At 29.0% G+C, this 22,547-nt stretch overlaps 1 protein-coding gene across 9 annotated transcripts; it reads right to left on the minus strand.

Moving 5' to 3' along the window:
- Nucleotides 1-33: 33 nt before the first annotated feature.
- LOC107453934 (uncharacterized) lies at nt 34-21,089 on the minus strand. Of its 9 annotated transcripts, none has more exons than XM_087153829.1 (4): nt 20,961-21,089; nt 17,281-17,326; nt 16,646-16,897; nt 34-7,208 (listed from the first exon to the last, which is right to left on the minus strand). In XM_087153829.1, the coding sequence occupies exons 3-4, from the start codon at nt 16,706-16,708 to the stop codon at nt 4,737-4,739; spliced, it is 2,535 nt and encodes an 844-aa protein (XP_087009955.1). In that variant the 5' UTR covers nt 16,709-16,897; nt 17,281-17,326; nt 20,961-21,089; the 3' UTR covers nt 34-4,736. The 9 variants fall into 9 exon arrangements, with proteins under 9 accessions (XP_087009955.1, XP_087009956.1, XP_087009951.1 ...); XM_087153830.1 differs by having other exon boundaries at nt 20,935-21,060; XM_087153825.1 differs by adding an exon at nt 19,646-19,716 and having other exon boundaries at nt 16,646-17,326; nt 20,961-21,054.
- Nucleotides 21,090-22,547: the final 1,458 nt, after the last annotated feature.

A 22,547-nucleotide genomic window follows, 5' to 3' on the forward strand; every position in this document is an offset into this window, starting at 1 on the left:
GCATAATTTTATTGGAGTAATAAGAAAGCATTATAAGGAATTATAAGAAAGCATTTATTAGCAATACATTATGTGACAAATAATTTTATCAACAATTTTTTGAATATTTTTTTTAAAAAAAGTTAATTGTAACACATTTAGCAAAAAACCAGAATAAAAAATAATTATGACAAATACTAATTACATTAATTAAAAAATATTATTTGATAGGCATTCTTTTAAAGACTGTATTAAAATGATAATATTTTTTAAAAGCTTTCTATAGAATGATTAAATAACTTTTATACAACTAATAAATAAGTAGTGAATATTCTTTTCAAATGGTAAAAAGTGGTTTCGATTAATAATTGCAAATTTGAAGTAATCACAACTACATCAATAAACCTTATTTTTGTATCAGTGAAAACAGAGTAGTAAGAAGTCAAGAGTAGTAAAAATGGTAATTAAAGTGCTAAAAAACACATTGCTAAAATTTAATTAACTTTCCACAACAAGTTTTAATATTTTTTTTATTTATTTAAATCACAAAAAATATGATTAATTTCATACTTGTAGAAGAGAATTAAAAAAATTTAGTGTAAATGAAGATTTATCAATTTGTACAGAGGAAAATATTTAATTTTAAGGTTATTGAATTAATTTATGTTAATTTTTAATACAATATAATTATACAATTTTAAGTACAAAGTAATTGATACACTAATTGATAATTTAGAAAAATGCTAGACAAACAGTAAAAGTAACTTAGAAATAAATATGATACTAATAATATCAAAATGTATATGAAAACATAGAGCATTTTTAAAAAAATGAAGTCAAATATCACATCAGTTTAAGAGTAAGAAAATACAGGGTATCCGAGCACCTGGAAAGTAATGAATTTTGGTATTGAACAAAATTTGTCGTGAAATGTCATGATTTTAACTATTTTTTTTAAAAAAAAGTCATGAATTTAGGTGGCCAAAAAATGTAATTATTAAACTGGAATTTACCCCTCCCCCAAATTCTTGGTGTTCCAAATATCTGAATTTGTAACAAACACAGTCCTATTTCATTAAAATATAAAATGTTTTTATCATGTTCTTTAAAAATTCTGTTCTTTCAAAAAGTGAAAAATAAAAAAAAAATTCATTTCTAGAGCAAATTATCTTTTAAACTTCTGTGATTTCAAAATTTTTATTATTTATTTTAACATTTTAAAATTCTAGCTGAAGCAAGCCAGTGATTGGCGAATTATTTTTTTTCGAAATGAGAACGGAAAAATCAGAAATATTTCTTTCCTTTCCCTTGAACAAGAAAAGTATCTTAATATAATTCTGCGGAAAAAAGAAAATAAATTACTTTTGAGCTATTTTATTGCTTCGAATCTTTCTTTCCTCTGTTTTTTAAATTAAAAATCTATAAATATGAAGATGCAGAGTATAACAGTTTTGGTTACACCTATAATTTCAATTAATGTTATTATAATGCTTTTTTAAATTTACTATTGTGTTTTTATAGGAGAAAATAGTAGCCTCGTAAAATCATGAATTTAAAAATCTAAAATGTAGCAGATACCCTGAAAATTTTAACACTGCAATTAATAGTGAAGTTACTCATTTCAATTATGAATTTTTAGGTTAGTAAAAGCAAAATATTAAAAAACAAATTATTACCGAAAACCAAATTATTACCAAAAAAAACAGATACTATTTTTATTTTAACTTCCATTGTTTTATAGTTTTTACAGCTATGTTTAATTCAGCTTAATACAGCTATTTTTTTTAATTATTCACTTTTTTTTGTCAGAATTTAGTCTCAACATTTTTGTGTCTTATTTAGCTAAATATTTAATTAAGCTTCTATTTATAAAAATGTATATTAAAACGGAAATATACAAATATTATAAATTATGCAGGTTATAGAAAATTATAACTTCTTTCAAATAAATAAACTTAAGCCCTAGTTTGCAAAGAGTATAAATTCTTTTTTTTTTTAATTTCTAAGATTGTTCTATAATTATTTACAAACTATACGTGTTCAAAATGATTTGTTCTTCAAAATGTTTACTGTTATCTCTAATTTAAATTTTTTAGTTAGATTTATTACAATGTCTAGATTTTTAATATTAAATTTGATACATATTTTTTTTTATATATATATAAAGAATAAAAATATTTGAACTTTTAATATATATATGCAAAGAGTACTTTTTAAAAGAAAAAAAAATCTTACATATAATATGATCTTTTGAACTAGTTTCTGTTCAAATTCATTATGGAATTAAGCTATCATTACTTGAAACTGAAGAAACTTTCAAATTTTTATTTAAGGATTTTTAATTCTTTGTCACATGTTGAGCACTAAGTTCACAGTTTTCAGTTACCTGTAATTGACATTTTTCTTCTTCTTTTAGTACTATATTTGATAAAAAAATTTTTTTAAAAGAACTAACTTTTGCCCAATCAACCTGAAAGCATTTAATTTTATGTAGCATTAAAATATTTTTCAGAAATTAGGATACTGCTACACTCTTTCAGAACAGAACCTTTTTAGAATAAATGTAAAATCGTTACATGTAACTTCTTTTGATTACATAAATTTGAAGAAACTAAAACAAAAAATAACATTTAATAAAATTTATTTATTAAAAGTTACATTAAAAAAAAAACATTTCAATTAGCTATAACAATTATATTTCTAATTATCTTTAAAAAAAAAGAATAGGTGGTGATTATTTACTATAACATACAACTAGATTTTCAATATGTCCAGATTTGAATGGCTTTAAAATGTTCCTAAAAAGGCCTGCAATTTAACTACAGGTTAAGTGTGAAATCCCTGTTTAAAGAATAACATATTGATTATTTAAGAGATAATTATTTATTATATTTTCCACTAATTTACATTTTTATTAGAATTGATTTATTCTCTTAACCACAATAATTGCTAGATTGCAAGTCTTGTGATGTAAATGTATTTTTATTTACATGCCGCCCAGTTGTCTGGTGATCAAGGAGCTGACCTCATGTCAAAAAAGGTCCCATGATTGAATCCCCCTTAGGGCACAGATGCAGTTTCTCTGTCTGTTGTGTCTTTCTTATGTTGTTATGGTGGTGTTGATCCACTTATAAAGTGCCCACAAAAAAAACAACAAAAGTATTGCCCATTAAGTACCAGGAGGACATATGAGTGCCAAATGTGTGGTAGACATTCAAAATATAAAGAAAATATACATATAAAACAAAAGTACATGTTGACAAATTCATCTCTACTACTGTGTCACTCACATACAGACTAAAATTAAAGGGTTTTTTTTTGTATATAAAAAAAAGACTTTTAAAAAATTATTCTTGTTTCAACACTATTTATAATAAGTTTTATTCCCAAAGAAAGTTAACATGAAAATGTTTCTTATTCCTTCAAATCTATTAACAACAAATGAAATGAATTTTATTTAACACATTTTTAAATCAATGAAAAACTTCAAATGAAACACTCGCTTTTTTTTTTAAACTGATATATTACGAACATGTCATAGCATATAAAATATCTATAAGTATGAAGCCTAATTTTATAGTATTTCTCTGTTTCCAAGCTCCTGTAACAACATACTTTGTTCAAAATGAACCCAAGATAAATCATAAGAACCATTAACAAAGAATAACTGTCACAAAAAATAATTTTAACAATTCACTTTTAAATCTATAAGTGATAGCAAATTTTTTGAGTAAATTCTGTAAAATTGTTTGTCTCTCTTATGTGCAGAGAGACCAGTAGGTAGTACGTAGCAATAGGTAATAGCAAAAACAATATGTAGTACGTAGTAGTAAAATCCGAAAATTATATCAAAAATAATTTTAACATTCTTTGAATGTTATGCATTATTTAAGTAGTATTACAGTAAGTAGTATAGTTTTTACTGTGTATAATTAGATTATCTTTATAAAAATAACAATCAACTTTACAAATTAACAATCAACAAGTCTCACTTTGTAAGAAGACCAATTTCACATAAGAATATTATTGGGTGTCAAAAGTGATAAATAGTGAAATACATGTTATATAAAAAGCATTTTGATCACTCTTTAAAAACTAAAGACTATTGCATTTCAGTAGATCTTTACAAAATCTACATATAATTAAACATTACATTAAGTAGATCTACATTAAGTAAATCTTTACAAAATAGTAATTTTATCAAGTTTTTATTGTCATTCTTAAAAAGAAATCTATGCAGAAATTCAGAAAAAGAAATCTATCATGAAATTCAGATAAAAATGTACTTAAATTTTTTATTCTTGATAAAAAAAAAAACTTTTGATAAAAAGTAAATTTGATTAAGAAAAGAAAATAATCAAAAGTAAAATTTAAAAAAATAATTTTACATACTAAATTTTTTTTTAACTTTAAATGAAAAAAATATGCAACAATTTTCTGAGAAACAAAAATTAGGATAATTAGAAACACAACTCTCATTTTCTAGGTAAATATTTGCCACAACTTATGTTGATATTCAAAGCCAGGAAAGGGGTTTAATCAGTTTTATTATGTAACAAGCACAGTTGTTTCTGTGTTAAAAGAAGCAACAAACTTCAGAACTAATATAATTCTAGTTTGGAAAAAAGTTGCTGATAATATCTATGTTTGACTATAAGATTAGTTAACTTCACTGTGATGACTGATTGCTTATTGGACGGCAACAATAGAAAGAATTAACCCCTGATTTTTTAAGCTCAGCACGCTCTTATCTACTTTTAAGAGTCTAAATTAGTGACCTTTAAAGCAGCTAAAATTTGAGCAAGAGTATCAGGAGTAACATTTTGTAATGGTATCACAATATTTGGAACTGTTGGGCTTGCTTGTTCGTGCAAGGAAGCTCTGGAACATGCTTGTTTACATTGAGATGCTCTGGAGCATGCCGGATCACATGAAGGAGCATAATTTACGCAGTGAAAACAACCATGAAGGGGACAATTTGGAGAGAGAAGACACACACACCCACGCAATTTTTGACACCTACAGCATTGGTGGCAACTGCTTTGGGATAAGCAGCACGAAGGTAATTGTGGTGTACAACACGAGGAAGACTGAAATTCCTCCGCCTCCAATTTTGAATTTTCATTTTCTGCATTTTCACTTAAATTAGGAGGACCATTTGATATACTTGAAGTTTTACTGAGGTTGAAGAGATCATTACTAACAGCATTTTTGCATGATGAATTGGCCTTACATAGATGACTATGACAGGGCGCTATTGCTATGTTTCTTCTGAGAGTAGTATCATTTTGATTTAGACTGGTTATTTGATCAAACTCACTGATGAGTGATTTAATTCTGTTAGTCAAAAGTCGAATCTCAGAAGAATTAGTTGGATCATTATTCTTTACCTTAGTGTTACTATAAACAGATTTTTGTAACCTTTGAGAAACAGAAGCAGTTTGCTCAAACTTATCATTTTTTTGGTGCTTTAAAGAACTTCGACAAGCATTTATACTAGAACAGCTCGAGGTTTTGTCATCATCCATAAAATCAAATCCATTTTTTATAGGGCCAGAGTTATAGGGCTCATTAATTAGTCCTTTTCCAGTTAGTGTTAAACCAACAGACTCTGCATTAAAACCTTCATTCAAACCCAAAGAGGAACTTGTTGTAGTATTTGAAGTTGATGCCCTCAACACACTGGAATAAAGAGGAGTGTTTAAAAGATATTTGCTATTGTTCATATTACTAGACTGCATAGTGACATTCTGCAACTTTTTCATTTTTCGTTTTCTAGTTCTAGATTTTGTTTTCAAAGAAGTTGGAGAATTACTGAAAACTAAAGCACCATTTAAGGATTCAGAAGTAGATTTCACTTGCTGATTCTGCATTGACTTGCTATTCAATTCTGCAATTTCTAATGAAGAAATTTCTTTAGTAAAATATCCTTCAGAATTATTAGCAGATACATATTCAGAAGTCAAAAATGGAAATTTAAAAATATCTCTATTCGGTTCGGTTGGAGAATCAATGATAGGTTGATGAGCATAAGTTGACAAATCTCCATTTCGTTTAATTGGTTCTATTCTATCAGATGAGTGTTGTATGGCACTTGTCAAATCTTTAGTTCGTGGTACTGGACTTTTTATAAGAGGATGGTGAGTATTATTAAACTCATTTTGGCTACTCATAAATGAATGATGAGCAATATTTGACAAATCTCCATCTATTTCAGCTAGATTACTAAGAGATTGAAGAGGAGCAACATTTGGCACATTTTTATTTGATGCAATTCGACTCTTTATGAAAGTATTATCAGTGATATTTGGCAAATCATCTAAAACTGATTGGCATCTGACATCAGGATTTGGTATTACAGACTTGGGTTTATGGCCAAATCCATTATCATTTACCATTTCAGTTCGTTGGTCCTGAATATTATTTTTATCTCCAATTTTCTCTGGAAATGTATCAAAAGAAAGCGGACTTGCTGAGCAACTTTCATCAGAAGCCAGTTTATCTTTTGTAATAGAGAGATCAGAAAATGATTTAAATAATATAGGTGCAATATTTAATTTTGAAAGGGTGTTCTGATCATAATCTATTGTCTCACAAATATCAGATAAAATTGACTCAATATCTTGCTCCATAAAAGCATTCATTTCCAAATTTGTAGATGGTTCAGACAATTTCACATTTGAATTTGCATTGTTTTCTAGATCTTTGTCACATTTTCTACTACTGAAAACACTGTATAAAGTAATAAGTTTATCAGGCCAGGCATTGTGAATTACATCACTGATATCTCTTTTACTGGAAATGCAAGCTATGCTTTTGCATTGGTCATCACTACTAAAAGTTTTTTCAACATTTTCAGCAATGTCAGAATATTGGGTTGTTCCAACAGAAGAAGGCAAAACATCAGTATTATTATTATTATTAAACAAAGTACTTGTTTGGAGCAAATTACTCAAATTCGTTGGCCATAAATCTGGCACAGTTAAATTCAATGCTGCCTTCTCCCATACAAAAAAACATCCTTGTGCCATTACAGTTGGAAGACACCTATAAGTTTCTTTAAGAGATTCAGGAAATTTGAATTTTTCCTCAATCTGAAAGTTATTAAATACAGGAGCATAAATTAATTTACCTGGTGTCTGATTTAGAGTTTCAAACATGGCTGAAACACTTGGTTTAGTATCAATGCAAAATAAGTAGCTCTTTATTTTCATTGCAGCAATTATATTCTGAAATATAGAAACATAAGTATATTATTTTAAATTAAATAAAAATACAAGTGTCATACATGTAAAAAATACTAACTTATTTTAAATCATATATTAGTTTTGGGTTAGATATATATATATATATATATATATGTAACATAAAAAGCCTTTTATTAATCTTTTTATGTTAGTTTCTTTGCTATAAAACAACTCCTACTTTATTACTAATTAATTATTCTATTTGAAATACTTTCTCACACTTTTAAAAGCCACATCCTGTTTCTAAATCTATTTTTAGCCAAAGTATGCATACATTTAAATAAAGATCTTTTTTCCCTTTTAAGCCGTGGGAATCACTCGAGCAAGTTCATTAACCAATTGTAATTTCTGAGTTTTCTCTCTTTTCCCTAAATAGAGACATTTTAGGATTTTTTGCAAGATTTTCCCTACCAGAAAGACTGTTTGCTGATGGAGTAAACATCACTTCTTCGCTCCCACTCAACTAAGAATGATCAAATAAAAGTTTCTCTGATTTAATTAAAATCCTGTGTCTGTTTCCCTGCTCGGTCCGACTGCATCATTTTACAAGCCGAGCAGGATTTTAAGAACTGATGAAATGGGCACAGGATAATATTAAATGCTTCTTCAAAACATAAAAAAAAAAATAACTAAAAGAACACACTTCTACTATGATGGAAGATTTGAGCCTTTTAACGAACGAATCGAAGACTTCACAGAGAATGCTTAGCAGTTCATTGCCAATGCTGCGAAATTAATTGGATTTGGATGAACCTTGAAAGCATAGTCTGCAAATTTATCAATTTCGGCGTTAGTCAGTGACTCATCTTAACGAAGAAGATGGTTTATTCCCCTTTTCTACTAACTCTTCTCGTGTTTACTCTTGGAATGGTGCGACTATGGAGAAAACATTAAGAAAGAAAAAAAAAAAATGTTTCGTTTACCCTTTTCGAAAATTCCATGCCTCTAAAGACCATCTGTTCCATATTTGTGAGTTCCTGCTTATTTCAAAGTGACAGCGATTCTACATTTCCAGAAGTTCATCTTAATGGCTACGATTCTGTTCGCGTGTACAGTTTAGTGATAATACAGTGATTCGCGCGCAGTGATTCCCAGTGTTTAGTGATAATCCTCGATGGAAAATTCTTCAATGGTATTCATATAATGAAAATTTACTTCGATCCGTGCTTATAATAATTTACAAATATTTTTTGATTATCAAAATATGTGGTGTTTGAACAGCGAAAATAATAATAGATTTTGGTTATATTCGGAAATTTTTTTTTCTCTCATTCTTGATATTTCATTGTGATGATTATTAATTTTTATGATTATGAATTTTTCATGATTATTAATTTTTATTCATTGTTCTTATTTTGATTGTTTATTTATGCATTTTCAAAAACTTATAATTATTGAAATTTACTTATTCTTCGAGGAATATTATATTATTAAATTGATTTAATATTATTAGCATAAAAATGTTAAAGGATATTTAGTTTCGTTTTGATTATATTATGTGTTGTAATATATGATCAATTGAATATTTTTTTTAAAAATTTTGCTTTAGTGTTTATCGTAAGGTAACGATAAATAAACAACTATGAGATTTAATTTACTTCTAAATGCTATATTTAATTGTTAAAATTTATTTTGGTTATTTGAATGCCCTTACGGAGTGGCAAAAATTACAAATTTAAAATGGATGAAAATGCCAAAAGCAATATAGATAATTCTGAAGAAGAATTGAGTGATAATTTACAAAAATTAAGTATGGATCAAAGTGTACAGGATAAACCAGACATACTAGTCTTTGAGCCGGACATTGGTGTTCAATTCACATCCTGGCTCAAACACTTCGAAAAACAAACTCTAGATGCTAAATGTAATGACGAATGGAAAGTTAGAAATTTTCAAAAATTCATTAAAGGTTCAGCTTTAAAATTGTATATTAATAACTGTCTTAATTGTAATTCATATCAAGAAATAATTGAAATTTTTAGAGAGCATTATTTTTCACCTCCCTTTGGCTTTAACGATTTTCAAAATTTAAAATTTTCTGGACAAGCTAAAGACCTAAATTAATATTTTACCGAAAAGGTAGAGTTAGGTCGAAAAATAAATTTAAGTAATGATCATATAATTGAGGGTCTATCTATAGGTTTGCCTCCCCAAATTAAAGCACTCTTGGTTTTAAAGGAACCTAAAACCCCGATTGAATGGCTCACTATTGTTACGAAAATAATTCATGATGTACCTACGGTCTTACCCCAAACTGAAAAATTACCAGAGTCTAAATTTAATGGGTATAGACCACAATATCAAGGCTGAGTACCAAGGCGGCCATTCTTTAACAACTCAAGTAATCCAAATTATAATCCTCGACAAAATCAAAATTTCCCCCGGCCTAATCAAAGTTATAACCAACAATCCCAATTTAGACCTAGAATTCAAAATGAAAAGTTTCAAAGAAATAAACAACAAACTAGTCATTTCGCCCAGGCTTCCCAGGAGTTGCCTCCTAAGCCATGTAAATACTGTGATAAGCTTGGTATAACCAATGCTTATCATTGGGGCCAAAATTGTGTAAACAAACCTAATTCTTTTATGGCTGAGAATCAAACTCAGCATAAACAAGAAAGTGACCAACCACGAAATTGACAATTAATAGTATCCGGATACATACAAAATAAAAATGAAAACTATGAAAGTGACAAATACCCGATTTTGACAAATAAAACTATCCTGTTAAATATTGATACAGGTAGTACTTTAAATATCATCCCAACTAAACTTTTTGAAAAACTTAATGTCCTAAAAGAAAGAAAGAACTTTGTTAATGTAAAACAAACAAAAGGTATTTTGCAACTTGACCAAACTTGTACTTTAAATTTAAAAATTGGAAAAATAGCTAGGTCAGTGGAATTTTATATTTTAAATACTGATCTACCTTATGCCATATTGGGTTTAAAGGAATGTAATGGGTTTAAATTTGTGATAGATTGTGTTGAACGAGTTGTAATGCAAAATCAGAGAAAACTGATCACTTTTTTGGATTATAAAAGCAACTTGTCTTTACACATTTCTCCTGAAATCCAGGTTAATGATTGCAACAAAAATACCAACAAAGAAAATAAAGCTAAGAATAAAAATAAGAAAAGTAGAAATAAGAGAAAAAATGTTAAATCAAATAAAAATAAACAGAAGGAAGAATTTGTTATGGAAAATAAAATTTTGGACGTGAGAATAAACAAAGATAAAAATGTAAACAAAGTGAATTTAAGGAAAAATAAGAAAAATGGGATAAAAAATAAAGATTTAAATAGCAAAACTGAAAATAATCTTGAATTTTCAAGTGTTCTTGAGACTGATTGTGATAATGTGGGGCCGCATTGTCAAAATCATGTTGACGGAATTATGCAAATTCAAGATGATGAAAAAAATTTCCAGCTTCAGGAAATTTTAGAAGATTTTTCAGATATTTTTGCTAAAGATAAATATGATGTAGGGACAATAAGAATTGAACCTCAAAGGGTAAGATTAACATCAGACTTACCAGTATCCTTACGAGCATACAAAACTTCCCCAAAACAACAAGAGGAAATAGATAAACAAATTGAAGAATTGTTAAAGCATAATATAATTAAAGAAAGTTCTTCTCCCTATTCTGCTCCAGTAACTCTAGCTTATAAAAAAGATGAAAATAAAAAAAGTAGATTGTGTATAGACTTCAGAAAATTAAATCAAATTACTAAATCGGATGCAGAACCATTACCTCTTATAGAAACTCTTATAGATAAATTAGGGAACAGTGTTTATTTTAGTAGACTTGATATGGTAAGTGGTTATTGGCAAATTCCAATCAACCCTGAAGACACTGAAAAACTTGCTTTTGTCACCAATAGTGGGTTATACGAATGGTTAAGATTGCCATTTGGGTGGAAGAACGCCCCTAGTATTTTTCAAAGAACAATACGTAGAATACTCACTAAACATAAAGTTTCATTTGCAGCTAATTATTTTGATGATATCATAATTTATTCTAATAATTTTGAAGAACATATAAATCATCTAAAGGAAATTTTTGAAATATGTAGATTTGAAAACTTAAAATTAAAAGCTTCTAAATGTTCTTTTTTGCAAACTAAAATTCAATTTTTAGGGTATGAAATATCTAATGGTGTAGTAACTCCTGATAACAACAACATTGAAGCAATTAAAAACTTGAAACCTCCAACTAATGTTAAATCTCTTCAACGATTTTTAGGTTCAATAAATGTGTATAATAAATTTATAAATAGTTATGCTAAACTTAGAGCACCTTTAAATAATCTCTTAAAGAAAAATACACCCTGGTGTTGGACTCCCAAATGTCAAGAAGCATTCGAAATTTTAAAAAATGCTTTAGTTTGTAAACCAATTTTGAAAATATTTAATCCTAAATTACCATGTCATATTTTTGTTGACGCAAGTCAAAGTGGTGTTGGAGCAATTTTGAAACAGCCAGATGTTTCAGGTGTCTTACATCCAATAGCATTCCATTCTCGTTCTCTTAGAGACTATGAGAAAAATTATGCTATCACAGAACTGGAATGTCTTGCTATTGTTGATGCATTAAACAAATTTTATCATTATTTATTTGGAAATAAATTTACCATACATACAGATCATGCGGCCTTAGTTTGGTTAAAAAATGTTAAAAATCTGAAAGGTAGATTGTTCCGATGGTCTTTACTATTAAGTATGTATGATTATGATATAAAATACACAAAAGGCACCTTAAACTTTGAAGCTGACATGTTATCCCGTGATATTCCTGACAATATTGAAAACAATAATAATGTTGATTTAAATAATGTAAGCCATTTTTCACATCTTTTGCAATTAGATGAAATCCGCGAAGCCCAACAAAATGATAATTTAACTGGAAATTTTATTAAAATAGATAATGTTTTGTGTTTACGTAAAAAGGGTTTTACCAAAATTGTTGTTCCATTTTCTTTAAGGCATAAATTACTTGAAATTACTCATAAAAAATTTGGCCATCCTGGAATTCAAAAAACTATTAATTTACTTACACCTGTTTACTATTGGGAAAATATTACTTTGGACATAACAAATTTTAACAAACATTGTCATACTTGTCAAATTAATAAAAAACCTAGACAGAAAAGATTTGGGTTACTTCAGGAAATGCCCCCAGTTGACAAACCTTTTGAAATAATTGCAATCGATAGTGTAGGTGGTTTTAATTATTACAATTCTACTAAAAAATATTTAACTTTAGTAATTGATCATCACACTCGATATATGTGGTCTTTTGCTTCGAAATCAATAACTACAGAAAGTTATGTAAATTTTTTGCACCAAATTTTTCAAATTCAAACCCCTAAAAGTATTTTGAGTGATAGAAATGCCGCGTTTACTTCTTCCCACTTTAAAAAATTTCTTAAACATAGCAAAATCAAACAATTGTTAACTACAGCCCATAGACCCGAAACTAATGGAAAAGTTGAACGTTTAGGACAAACCATTGTAACACGATTAAAATGCAAAATTAATGATTCTTCTAAAAAAGTTCCTTGGCCTAAATTATTAAAAGAAGTAACCGAAGAATACAATTTAACTCCACATTCAGTAACTAAATTCCCACCAGCTTTTTTAATGTTTGGCACAGTCCCATTTAATCATCCTTTATCCGAAGAAATTTATCCACCAGTAGAAGAAGCAAGGAAAATTGCAGTTGAAAGAACAAAACAATATCATGAAAAAAATAAAATTTATTATGATGCAAGATTCACTCATATTGAATTTTCCCCAAATGATACTGTAATGTACGAAGATTTTAAATACCCCAATACTAGGAAACTTACCCCAACTTTTTCCGGTCCATATATAATTCTTGAAAAAATTTCTGATGTTAATTATAAAATAAATAAAAAGAATATTCATAATAAAGAAAATTCAGAAATAGTTCATACATCAAAATTGCGAAGGTACCACCCACCTGACAAACTGAAATTATGTCACGAATAAAAAACATGTAATTATTTAAATGGAATTGACTATATTTTATATTAAATTTAATGATTTTTCATTGTTAAAATAAATTAAAAACACCAAATATGACAACATTACACATGGTTCAATGAACAAGTGCCCCCTTTTTTCTGGAAGATCCGACCTTTCAAATTTTCTTCTTCAAGTTCAATGTTTACCCAATCTAAAAGGATATGGGGGGATGGTAGTTTCTCTCTGTGGTGAAAACCAAAAAAGTTTAAACTTAAGCATCTATTGAAACTAGGATCTTCCAGCACATCATTGTTGAGACTAGGGACTGTTTTCCTCCATTTGGGGAATACAGCCCCTAATCCAGCAAAAATTTTCCCCTAACAACACTGAAATCCTAAATTTCAGATTAAAGACCATTGTGTCAAAATTTTTTTATACATTTTATTTTCAAGATGTACAAATCCTGAAGAAAAATTTTTTTGGAAAAAGTGTCAATTTGTATTTGTATATCTCATATCACTTGTATTTTCATGTTTTTGAATATTTACATTTTAAAGAAAGTTTTTATAAATTTTCTTATAGTGAAAGTTTATTTTAATTGTGTTAGTATGAGTAATAACTTTATTTACTGTGATTTCAAAAAGGACTGAAAAAACTTAAATCACAAAAAACTATTGAAAATGAAGATCTAACACTTCATTTTGATGGTAGCGCTACATCAAATTTTTTTTCTCGAGACTTTCATGAAATTTTTTTTATATTGTGTACTTATATGTATTTTTTATAATTCATATTACTTTGAAATCTTGTTAAAAGTGCAATTTGATTTTTTTTATTTTAATTGTGTCATCATAGGGAAAGTTTTGCAAAAAGATAAATTTTAAAATTTTTGATAATAGTTAAAAATTTTTCGGCGAGGGGGGATGTAACATAAAAAGCCTTTTATTAATCTTTTTATGTTAGTTTCTTTGCTATAAAACAACTCCTACTTTATTACTAATTAATTATTCTATTTGAAATACTTTCTCACACTTTTAAAAGCCACATCCTGTTTCTAAATCTATTTTTAGCCAAAGTATGCATACATTTAAATAAAGATCTTTTTTCCCTTTTAAGCCGTGGGAATCACTCGAGCAAGTTCATTAACCAATTGTAATTTCTGAGTTTTCTCTCTTTTCCCTAAATAGAGACATTTTAGGATTTTTTGCAAGATTTTCCCTACCAGAAAGACTGTTTGCTGATGGAGTGAACATCACTTCTTCGCTCCCACTCAACTAAGAATGATCAAATAAAAGTTTCTCTGATTTAATTAAAATCCTGTGTCTGTTTCCCTGCTCGGTCCGACTGCATCATTTTACATATATATATATACAGTAGAGCGCCAATTATCCGAACTGCTCGAGATCGAACATGGTTCGGATAATGAAAAATTCGGATAATTGGAAAGTTGTTTAAAATCTAGTGTAAATGATTATTATTTATGCATTAACTTCCCTTTGCACCTTTTGTAGGCTCAGGACTGGCAGTACTATCTAAAATAGCTCAGGCGGGTTAAATTTTTTTTTTCCTTTTTCAATTTTTAAATATTTGTATATTTATATATTTGTAATAATATTTCATTTTGAATTATTTTTAGCATATTTCAGTTTTTTATAATTTTTTTGTCAATTACTGATTTTGAAACATTTTTCATTCTTTTCCATTGCAAAAGAAATCCAGCAAAGATCTCTCAAAGAAGACACGTTTTTTTAGCAGCCATTTATCCCTTATTCTTTTTAAATAAATCAACATCATTATGAAGTTCTAGTCAATTCATTGCGAAATCTAATGGATTGCATGCTTCTATATGAGAAGGTTCACTATCTTGAACTTGATCACCTACTTCTTTCACTTCGTCTGTAGAGTTCCGATTTTCATTCAAAATTTCAGCAACAATTTCATCATTTTCATCCAAAAGATCTACTGGTTCAGAAACTTCAGTTTCGTTTGTTTTTCTGTTAAGAATTTTATTCCAAGATTTAAGATTCCAAGCACTATAATCACTAATTATTAACCGTAAGTTACAACTATCCATTCCCCAATTATAGAACTTCAGAACTTATCAATTCATAAACTCCTTCTGCATTCCAACCATTGTAGACTATCAAAATGAAGCTTGCATTCTTGGAAGATAATTTTCTGTTGTAAAAGGGTATGTAGGTTTAACTGTATCACAATACATGTATGTATGGCTACTATAAGAAAACTGCTAAAAAGGTTGTAAATTAAATATGGTCTTCAGATGTAGGGGGTATTATTTATTTTTCTCAATTTAGAAAAATTGTCGATAGGCTAAAAAGTATTCTAAACTTTAAAAAAAAAAAGAATTCAGACACAGTTCAGATAATTGGATGTTCGCATAATAAGGGTTCGGATAATCGGCACTCTACTGTATATATATATACATAGGGTATCTGCTACCTTTTCAAATTCATGACTTTCTATGACTAATTCCAAGAATTTTACATGACTTAATGAAGATACTATTTTCTCCGACAAAAACGTAACAAAAAATTTCAAAAAGCATCATAATAATATTAATTGAATTGATAGGTATAAACAAAACCGTTATACTCTGCATCCGCATATTTACCGATTTTAAATCCAATCTTGCACAAATACGGCAAAATTCTGGTGGTGGAGCATTGTAGCGTAACTACCACTATGATTATTAAATACCAATTCACTAATATATAAGACATGTGCATGGATTCAATGGTGGGGTACCTTTTAATAGATGAAGGTTGCCGTAGTCTAAACATCCATTCCCCACAACATGATCTGACCATCGATTATGTACTCATAATAGATTAAAAAGTTTTTCTCTGCATCCTGGTAACTCAAGTACTTGTTTTACTATACAGACCTAAACCTAATGTCTAAATAAATTCAAAGAGCATTTCAACAAAAAATTGCAATGAAATTTTTATTTCATTATATTCTTATAAAATTTTTTATTATATTTTCATATTATCATTACAGGATAAAATTTCTCTATCTGTACCTACGCCAAAACAATCGCTGATTTTTAGCGATTTCTTCGGTAAAAAAACTACTAAAAAAATTAACACAGAAGTGTATCAACCTCTGAATGGCATAACTCTTAGCCCCATTTCAAAGGCAAACCACATATTTTATTAAAATATATTTGCAAATTTAAAATCTCAGAAGTGCCTCGGTGATTGTAGTTGGTGCGAAGAGGTACATATGGGGAAAGCATATTTAACACAGATAACATAATCATAAGTAATTTTTTCTGAATTTATACATAAAACAAATTTTCTTTAAAAGTCTGATTTGATCTGCCTTGGCACCAACAACTTTTTTAACGTTTTAAGTTAATTTAGATTTTTTTTAATAAATAAAATAAAGTAATAAAATTGCTATACCTGAAAATAAACCTTTCTTTCTTCAAATTCATTCGGTTTTGAAAAGTTCAGAGTCTTCACCATGAAAACAATATCAGCATTTCCTACGAGAACTTTATGCTTAAAATTAAATAACACATTGGGATTATGGTTAACACTGTAAGTGTTAGGAAGAGAAGAAATTGGAAATGGTAGAAATCCCGCTTTTAGAGATTCCACCAACGACTGCAATGCATGTTTCCACTGAGCTGTGTTAGAAATCACTGTCAGATTCTGAAAGGAAGGCATAAAACTTATGTGAAAACTGTTAGAGAGAGCCAAGCAAAAAGACAAATAATCAAGAGCTGGACCTAAAGTAAATGAGATAAAATTCAAATTTTTACGATCTTTCAATTTAAGAATCACATCCTTTGCAAGAGGACATTTAATCAAATATTTGTCAACACAATCTTTGATAAAACTAATGATGCAGGGAGCATTTTTATACATGAAAGCACATCTGTCATAAGGATTCTCAAATGAATTATTATACATATTTAATTCAGAGATTTTGCGAACAACTTCTTGAAAATCAAGATTAAATTTCTTCTTTTCCTCTTGGCTAATGTTTGAACAAAGTGAAAAATACTCCATCGTAAAACAAAAATTTAAATTACATCAAGTAGGGCAGAGTAAAATTCATCCTTGCATGTTCTTAAATTCCTGAAAGCAAATAAATAAATAGAATTAATATCATGATTTGTAAGCATGTTTCCACAATAAACAAATTTTAAAATAAATATGAACAAAAATGGAATGGATGGAAAAAATTTCTCTTAGAATCCAGGAGAAAAAAAGTCTACGCGACACCAAATATCAATTGACAATCGTGGGAGCAATTATAAGTAAAATTAAAAAAAAAAAAAAATACAAAATGAAGCAAACACAGAATTATTCACAGAAATTTTATTCATGACTAGCTCAGAATAAAATTATTCAGAAGGATTAATCATATGAAAATTTAGTCATGACTAATTTCTCTGAATAAAATTTTAAATAACCAGAGAAAAATGCAAGCATCACGTAATAGTCAGATGTCGTTCCAGCTTGCACTTCAATTACAGTAACAGATTACAAATGTAATTTGAAACAGATAATTATTGATTAGTAATCAACAGCTTGTAATCATGATTACAAGTAATCACAGCAAGAAATAATTATAATTTCTTACTTTAAACCATTATGATTATTTGAAATCTCTATAAGAAGGAATTACAGGTAATCAGGATTACAAATAATCAAGCCCTGAGATTGTAAGCCATTGCAACTACTTGCAATTATAAATTACGATAACAAGAAATTATATTTCTAAGTACAGTAGAGAACCGATTATCCAGAACGATCGGGACAATCGCTATTCCGGATAACTGATTTTTCCGGTTTTCTGAATCGCTATAAAAAGCCGTTTTTTTAGTGTTAAACCCAACTAAAAAAAAAAATTTTGGAAATAATCTTAAAAATAAGAAAAAACGATGAGGTAATGCACTAATGATTATTTCTGAAATGATGGTAAGGTAAACATCTTTCAAAAAAGAAAGAAAAATCCTAAAATCTTATGAGGAAAATAAAATTTTTTTTCTTAAAAATTGCGGGAAAATTTATTGAATTTCGTTCCGGTTTTCTGATTTCCGGATAAAGAGTTCTGTACTGTAAATATAATCTAACATTTACAGATATTCTTAAATGTTGAAATATATATAATTACAGAGTGATTAGGTGTAATAACAAGTGGGCTTGTTTATATTTTAATCAGGATTGTAGGTAATTGTTGGTAAACTTTTATAACAATGCATAAATTTTATATGTAAATGAACTGTTTGGTTTATTAAATGAAAAATTTTAAACATAGAATTACACACAAACATATGTACATAAATGCACTGCACATACAAATACACATAGCATCTACTTTCATAAATGGGTACCCACAGTGTATGAATATGCCTGCATGCATACATTGGTACAGTGTATGCACCAGAATTGGGCAAAAATGTAATCGATTACATTTCTCTTATACAGCAACCAAATACTCGTTTATGCGTCATATTTATGATTACGACGCATAATAATTTTAATTACAGTTTTAATCGTGATTAAAATAGTCAATTACACTAATCAATTATATGTATTTATGATTACAACATGCCATAATTTTCAGTACAACTGTAATCATAACAAAGTACCCTGAATAACTTTTGGTCAAACAATCAGATTTTTAAGTTCAGGGACTCAAACTTAATGGTTCAAGAGATTGACCTCAGATATGTTAATTAATTAGTACAAGTGATATTCTTAAATACGAAATTCGTCAGAATAACATACATTCTTCGAATAAATGTGCTTTTTCTTTTCATCAGATGCGGATTTAAGACCCCCAAAATATAGGAGATAGCTGCACTATGGGAAATATGGCCCACATAGTTTGATCAAGAGAGCGGTCCGAAGTTTGGATTCCTTAATCAAAATTTTAATTTTTATGAATTTCACTATATTTTGAGAATTTTTTAAGGGAATGAAAAAAAAATTTGCGCCTAAATATGAAATTTGTTTATTGAAATATAACCCCATGCCCAATTTTAAACCTTACAATTCAAAACATTTTCAACTATTAGTAAATAAAATAATAAAAAAAACAATAAATATTTACATATTATTAATAATTTTATTTTAAATTCCCAAATATAATTTCAACATATAAAATTAAAAGTTTTTTGGACATCAAAGAAATTTCTATGGATGGTGTTTTCTACACTAGGGAACACTGCAAGCTCGGTAGAGCCTAAATTTCCGGGTTACTTTTTCCGTTGTATTTTAAAGCCATTTGGCATCATTGTGTTTTGAGATTCTTGCAAACAATGTATTTGATTACTTATTACTTGTGTTTACAATGCTAACAATACTGGTGTTTACAATGCTAAAAGTGTTAACAGTAACGTAAGATGGTGCACAGCTTGCAACAAGAACAAACAGTAATAAACTTACGGAAAGAGGCCATATCAAGACTGCCAAAAAAGCGAGTTATTCAAAATCTAGCAATCATGTCACCTTTATCTCTAAAATACAAAAATATATCTCTAAAAAACCAAAACAAATTTTCACTTCAAACTCACCAGAATTACATATTAACATTAATATCTTATGAAATATGGCAGATTTCAGCTCAGAAATTATCTAATTTATTTCTTTTATTGAAAACAAAATTATCCATTTGAAAACATCACCTATCAAAATAACATGTAGTAAGCAGCTACAAACTTTTTAACCGGAACTAGAGTAGGTGCCGAGGTAAAGATTGTTATTGTTTACATTTCTATTGAAAACACCATCCATAAGCTGCATCATGTTACAAAAAATAAATTTGAACCCTCAAACATTTTATAAAAACACCTGAAAATAATTTTTTATTTTAATATTATTAAAATGATAAAGAGCAATTAAAACAGAGAATTAATTTTAAATAAAGTTTGAATTTGTTATTTAACTTGCTAAAGTCATTATTAGTGGTAGTAATACTTAAATTTGCAAAAATTTAGAGAACTTACATACATTGTATTGCACATATACTAGACATACTTATATTGTACATACATTCAATCGATACAAATATAATACACATGTATATATGCAATGTATGTACATGCATACATTGGATATGTATGTATTAACATACGTTCAATTAACATACACTTATAGTACACACTTATGTGGAACATACAAGCACCATGCTAGTACAAACTAAAGCAAGTGCATTGCATGTATATACAAATGAACACACGTAATTACGATTAGTACTTGTAATCAAAGATATTGGTCTTTTGTAACCATAATTTCCTGTTATCGCTTTTTGTTATAATTACAAGCGATCGTAATCGCTTATCAGAAATCGTTATTACTTATAACTGTGACTACTTAAACATGATTACATGTAATTTATTACTATGTACTTTTTATTTGTATTTAATCACAAGACAATGAGAGCATTCAGCGCCCTTTTCTGTTGAGCAGCGAAGTTATTCCTTTACTTTTTACTGAAGAATAATGGTTGAAACTAATTAATAATTTAATATTTATTCAAAATATTTCTGCTTAATGAATAAATCTTTATTCATTATTCAGGAAAAATTTGAATAATTATTTGTTATTTTTCATTCATTATTTTGAATGACGAATGCCCATCTCTGGGCACTGTTATGCTGGTTTTAATACAACAGAAACAAAATATTGTATTATATTTACTAGAATATAGATTGTAAAACTAAAATCATGCGTACAATAAAAACTAATTCATTTATCAAACCTGAAAATATTTTTCAAACACTACATATTTCCTCATTGCGAAACCGAAACCTGAAAACTATAAGTCTTTTCCACATAAACAACATCCCCCCAATTTCCGGCTGCCTCTTTTCGGTCATTCTCTCTTTCAAACTGATCTTAAAAGTACTAAGGAAGCATTTTTACTGCATGCAATTTGCATTTGTCATCGTAAATGCATTTTATCTATGTGCAAGAATTTTTAGGTGTTATAAATCGAGCATGCTATAGCGAGCCTCGCGCTATTTTTGTTTATCATGTAGAGTTGCACTTTCGTAATCTGGCAACTTCTATTGCTTGTATATTCCGAGTTTATTTTTTTCTAATCGTTCTTTTCCTTTTTGTTTCTAAGTTCTTATTAAATACTATTTTAAAATAGCTGTCACCTTTATTTTGCTAATATTTACAACAGGTTATGGGCTATTAGCAACGTTTTACTGCGTGGATAGTTGTTTTTGACGACGTGTATGAACTTTTGTATGCCAAATCGTGAGTAGTACTTCGTTTTTCATTAACGTTAGTGGTGAAGTGATTTGCTCATTTTTGTGGATTAACAGTTTGGCGATGGAAGGAAAGAACTTTATACAGTGCACGAAGTTGGAAGGTTCGTCCAACTGGACTGACTGGAAATTAGAAATCAACTCTTTATTCGTCTTAAATGATTGTGTTGGAATTCTGGATGGCTCAGTTGTAGAACCGTCGGTACCTGTGAAAGACGCCAGTGCCGAAGCGGTCAACGAATACAACAAAGCGCTCGTATCCTACACAAAGACGAATGCAAAAGCCGCAATAATTATTCGATCAAATGTGTCGGCGGATATTTTAAATCTAATTCGCATGCATGGTAACTCTGCACAGGAAATATGGAAGGAGTTGCTGAACAACTTCGACAAAGTGTCGAGTGTAAAATTGGATACTCTCCTTCAACAATTTTTCACTTTCAAAATAGAAAAGGATGAAGACGTAATGAAGTCTCTCGCACGTTTGCGTACGTTATGGGTCGAGTTGCAACAGGAACAGGAGGCGAGCGGCGAAGGAAAGTTGCCTCAAAATCTGCTCATGCCGCGCATATTATCGATTCTTCCGGATGCCGAATACAGAGAGTTCAAGTCACAATGGGACTCGTTACCAAAAGCCGAAAAGTCATCCGAGAGACTGATGGAACAAATAAAGATGCGCCTTCAAAGACAAAGTGTATGCATGAAGGAAGATGCTACAACAGCTTTTGTTACAAGCGGTGCAAGGTACAGTGCCAACGGAGAGAAGAAATGGAGGAAGGGGACAAAGTATCAGATGGCGAGAAAATCTCAACCTTCAACAGCTACAGGTATGAAACTTAGTAAGGCCAATGATGGTGTGAAAAGCTTCCGTGGCAACTGCTTTAGGTGCAATAAGCCAGGGCACATGGGAAAATTTTGTCCTGATTTTCCAGACAAGTCAAAGATGCCAGGTAATAAAACCGAAACTTTTCTTACTACTCATTGTAGTGCATTTATTTGCCAAAATGACAGTAGCCAAAATGTGTGGCTCAAAGACGATGGAGCTACAGCACACATCACAAATTCAGCCG

The sequence above is a fragment of the Parasteatoda tepidariorum genome, chromosome 10, assembly GCF_982258835.1.
Source record: "Parasteatoda tepidariorum strain Cologne lab strain chromosome 10, Ptep-v5.0, whole genome shotgun sequence".
NCBI lineage: Eukaryota > Metazoa > Arthropoda > Arachnida > Araneae > Theridiidae > Parasteatoda > Parasteatoda tepidariorum.